This window comes from Montipora capricornis, chromosome 7 (genome assembly GCF_036669925.1).
Source record: "Montipora capricornis isolate CH-2021 chromosome 7, ASM3666992v2, whole genome shotgun sequence".
NCBI lineage: Eukaryota > Metazoa > Cnidaria > Anthozoa > Scleractinia > Acroporidae > Montipora > Montipora capricornis.
The window spans coordinates 28,666,455-28,671,454 of record NC_090889.1 but is presented as its reverse complement, the minus strand read 5'-3'; the positions used below and the strand labels follow the sequence as shown (position 1 = coordinate 28,671,454).

The 5,000-nt window shown below is 38.0% G+C and overlaps 1 protein-coding gene across 1 annotated transcript in view; it reads right to left on the bottom strand.

Annotated features, from left to right (window-relative positions):
* The window catches only part of LOC138056784 (rab GDP dissociation inhibitor alpha-like), a 31,186-nt gene that overhangs the window by 9,260 nt on the left and 16,926 nt on the right, over positions 1-5,000 (bottom strand). Inside the window, exons 6-7 of the mRNA XM_068902676.1 lie at positions 3,191-3,241; positions 718-970 (exon numbers count right to left, since the gene is read on the bottom strand). Coding sequence (XP_068758777.1) covers positions 718-970; positions 3,191-3,241 — 304 coding nt within the window. The remainder of the gene's footprint in view (positions 1-717; positions 971-3,190; positions 3,242-5,000) is intronic.

The window sequence follows — 5,000 nt, the reverse complement described above, 5'->3', positions numbered from 1 at the left end:
AAGGCTTTCGGCTTTCTCGTTGCGTGCGTGCCCTGTTATGTCCCCACTACTTCAAACATCCATATGGCTTTTTCACTACTTGCACAATCCCATAATACACCCCTATTACCCCCTTTTGCATAACCATTTTGCAATTTCTCCTGGGACAAGAAAATGTCCCAAGAGAAGTTGGAAACAATGCCTATGCAGAATCTTTTTTTTTTTGGGGGGGGGGGGAGGGAAGGGAGGTAAAAGAGGTGTATTATGGGATTTGTGCAAGTAGTGAATTGAAAGATTCGCAGCTATTTTCACAGTACCATTAAATAACAAAACTAATACCAAGAGGCAAACAGAAACTAAGCACTTAAAATTTCAAAAGTAAGACTTAAACCCAACAAAAGGGTTCAAAAGATCTGTTAGAGCAGTTTTCAACTGAGTGTTGAAAGTAATTAGCGAATTGCTTTTGCATTACTTCACTCATGGATTGGTTCAAAGTTCTCACGCCATTTTTTCAACTAATCAGAAGTGAAACCAAAACCAATCGTGGCTCGCGCGTGCATATGTGTATCTTCCAGCGCTTTGTGGTGGCTACATGTAATTATTTCAAGTTTTGATTGGTTTACTGGATTGTCTCCTTCTTTTTTGATTGGCCAAAGTAATTACTTTGGTTTCGGTTTTACAACACTCGATTGAAACTCGCTCTAAAGAGAGCAACAGTTAAAACAAAGGAACTGTTACCTGTCCTATCTTCTTCACTTTGTCAGGAAAGTATGATGGGTCCCCAATCACCATTTTCGTTTTGGCAGTTTCTCCTTGTGACGTGACACCACAAACCTGCCCATTCTCATCATACACTACCTCGTCAATTGGCTTATCCAGCATATATGTGCCGCCATAAATTGCACTGAGTCTGGCAAATGCTTGGGGAAGCTCACCAAGGCCATACAATGGATATAAATAAGGCGATTTCCCATATCTTGCTAAACTTTCGCTGCATTTAAAAACAAGTCCAGGGCTTAGTATTGATTTCGGAGGCCCCAAAAAACACACCAGTTGAAAGTGGTTTTCAATGAATTGCTTTTTCCAACAAGAACAAACAAACAAATCAACGTTTTAAGCAACAGGTACATTGCTTTAAAAGACAAAGTAGACATATTCCAGTCGTGATAAATCAGGCACAATTGATTTAAGCACCTATGTAATTAACACTTTTGCCTTTATAATGTATTTCTCAAAATATTATTTTGTGACAAGTGGCAGATTTTTTAAACCAATATCATTATTATTAGAGTGGTTTTCAATTGAGTGTCGAAAGTAATTTGGTAATTACTTTGGTTTATGATTGCTTCACTCAGTGATTGGTTCAAAGTTCTTGCACCACTTTTTCAACCAATCAGAAGTGAAACCAAAACCAATTGTGGCTCACGCGTGCACGTTTTCCCGCGCTTTGTGTCGGCTACGTGTAATTACTTGAAGTTTTGATTGGTTTAATGGATTGCCTCCGTCCTCTTTGATTGGCCAAAGTAATTACTTTGGTTTTGGTTTTAAGACACTCATTCGAAAACTGCTCTACTTCTGACAATACTACAATACAATACATATTTCATTGACCGCTTTTCAGGGCCAATGAAACAAAGTTAATGAAACGACGGAACAGAACAACAACAACAACTTTATAGAATCCCAACTGGCTGGGGGAAACCAGTTGGATATTTACAAGTGCAGCTAGAAAGTTGAACCAGGTACTACCAGGAACAAATTCAACGAGTAGTCAGAGCGGGTCTTGAACCTGGGATGTCCACATCTCAAGGCAAGCGCCCTAACCACTGGGTCACAGTGCCTCCTGACCTTCAGGTATTTAAAAATCCAGATGCACAAAAAAGGATTTTTCATTGTGAAAAAAACAAGAAAAAAAAAAACAAAAAGTGATATGCCAGGTTTGTTTGATGTGAAAGCAAGCACACGAAGAAACAAAAGGAAAAGACCTCTATTTAAGAGTGCAGTCTTTTATTGCTGGAGCACTAATTTAGAATGCAGTAAACTGAAATCAACAAATTAACCCTTTCACTCCTGTAAGGGCCAATGAGACTGATAGATTTTACTCTGTCTAACGCCAGACGATTTTACTCGTCAATGGGGAACCCCACAGGAGTGAAAGGGTTAATGCAAATCAAATCAAACATTGGTTTTTTGGGAGAGGGGAAAACCGGAGTACCCGGCCAAAAACCTCTTGGGTGCAGAGAAGAGAACCAAAAAATTCAACCCACATTATGACACTGAGTATTTGAATTGAACCTGACCCACGGTGGTCAGAGTTGAATGTTTTCAACACTACTCCAACCCTGCACCTGTTTGTGTGCACAATTTAGTTTCAGAGTGCTGAATACCAATAATACCAACTGTTCATTTAATTTAATGAACGGGAAGGATACCAGAGGTTACAGTATCACTATCGTGGGTATCCGCCCGCAGCCGGATTGACTGTCTATCAATAATTAGTATTGACTGACATACACATGTCAGTCAATAATTATTATTGACTGACAATCAATTTTGATGGGGGGGGGGGGGGGGGAACTCTAAGAGTCAGATTGAGATCAACTGAAACTCAGCCCACATACAACCCACAGCCAGGGTTGAACTCGGGTCACAGAGGTGGGAGGCGAGGTTGATAACCCCTAAACCACCTGACCTCCCTCATTCCCATACACGTGGGCACTTCCAAAGGAAATAGGAACTGTACAGGTATGCCAAAGCAGTCCATTGGATGGGTTACTCTACATGTATGGTATTTAGTATGCTCTTAAGCAAGGCCTTTCTATTTGAGTAATGTAGAAATAAACTTGGGGAGACTGAATGTGACAATTTAACCTTTAACTGTAAAGAGGTCTTCAAAGTCTGAATACCAGTAATTTAATGTAACAGTATTTGTAAATCAGGTCAAAAGCAATTCAAAATTCAAACTAGGCAATATCTTCTTCCCATTACATCACTTTGTTGACAAACAGTAATCAAGGTTGCAAAATAAAGCCCCAGTACACAAACAAATTCTGCACAATAATTGTACCTTATGAAGGAAGCAGATTGTAGTAAAGAAAACAATCTGCTACAGTGTAAAATTAGCTACACATAGCCCACGTAGATCTACGAAGATTATAAAAACATTGTAGAAAGCTGTAGTCGGTAGAAACCCAGGATTCTGGTGACTAACCTGTACAATTTGACTTTACAAAGTGTTTCCTTGCAAGGCATTTTCAAGTAGCTGAAAGAAGCAAGTTTGTAAAGGTACGATGTAAGTAAGGGGTAGTTTCTAAAGAAACTGTGGTGCTGGGTGGGTGGGGAAGTAGTATACAAAAATTTTGGGTTTTATCAACGGAGTTGATAATGTGAATTGGCCACCGTAAAGAGATTTCAGAGTCAGCTTTTAGAATCTCTGTTGATAAATCTCAAAATTTTTTTAAGATGTAAGTACTTGATGTGGTACAGGAGTTATCTTTCTTTGGTTCCACTGAGGAGAAAACAAACGTTATTTTAGAGTGTTTAACGCATTGACCCCTGATAAATAGATTTTACTCTGTTTAACGCCAGATGATTTTACTCGTCAACGGGGGGCATCCTAGGGCGTTTGAGGTCTGAATGGGTTAATAAGATTTAATGTTCCACTATCACGCCATTTTACCATATTATTTTGTCAAGAGAAAAAATATGAGACAGTAATACACTGTAGTGTCCCCGGTTTGACTGGTTGAGAACAGAGCAAATACGGGTGGAACAGGAGGTTTTCAATGAAAGAAACTGTTTTCAACAAGATGCAAAGCCTGAGAATTTAGCTTGTCATAGCTTCAGTGTCACTCGGCATTTTGTTTATCCAATCAAATAGAGATCTTTGGCTGGCTTTTTTTGCTGTTTACAGCGTTTGCACGTACCCTGAAGGACAGATCATGCATTTTTTTTTTCAAAAAAACTCTTACCAAATAACATTGAAGCAAAATAACACCGTTTTTGTAGTGGAATAATAAATCTCTTATTCGATGGTTTAACATATAATACTCGCAGACATTTTTGCTCATTGCTCGTATTTTTCCTTGCCCTGCGGGGCTCAGAAAAATACTACGCAACTCGCAAAATATCTGTGCGTATTATATGTTAATCCATCGAATAAGATGATTGTATTATACATCTACACGAACTACTGTACTGTATCTTTTGTTATGTGTCGGAAGATTATCCAGACGGATAATGTACATGTATAAACAGAAAAACAACAAATGTTGATGGATAATGCATCTTATGTAATTCATCCTGTCTTTTCAATAGATGAATAACATGACAATGTAATTTTGTCTGGATGAATTATGCCTCTCCAGTATAAAAACAGCTATTCTGGCCATATAGCCTGTGACAGTTATACTAAGAGATCAACAGACGTTTCTCTTTTCTCGTAATTTCAGAAGCCATAAACAGAGTTGAAGATGAGCACTTACTCAATAAAAGTTGTTTCGCAGAACACGTTAACTTTTATATTTCCGTAGCGTAATCTTCGTAACCTCTCGAAACAACAGGACTATCGTAAATATGCTGATTCTTATATAAGTCAAACTGTCACACCTTGCAAATGAATAAATTGCATGTTACGTAATTGTCCGCTGGAATTTTTGCTAATTAGTTTCCTACTATCTTTAAACACAATAATGTCACACAGTATTTCTCCAACAGTTATTTTTGAAAAGGCCCTTTTGAAGAAGAGGTTTGAATAACACATAGCATTCAATCAAGACAAGCCTGAAATCCTTGATTTTCAGGTCTTAGGGTAAACAACATGTAAACCAATTGTCATATAATTATTGTTTCCATTTAATTCATTTTTGCAATTTCTTGAATGAAGTGGATGACCTATGCTTACACTCTCTTTCTTTCTTAAGTTAACCTTGGAAGGCATGTAATTATCAATTTTGAAATTCTCTCTCCAAAGTGCACAACTCCATCAATAAGTGGCAAGGAGCTCACAAATCAGTTACCTT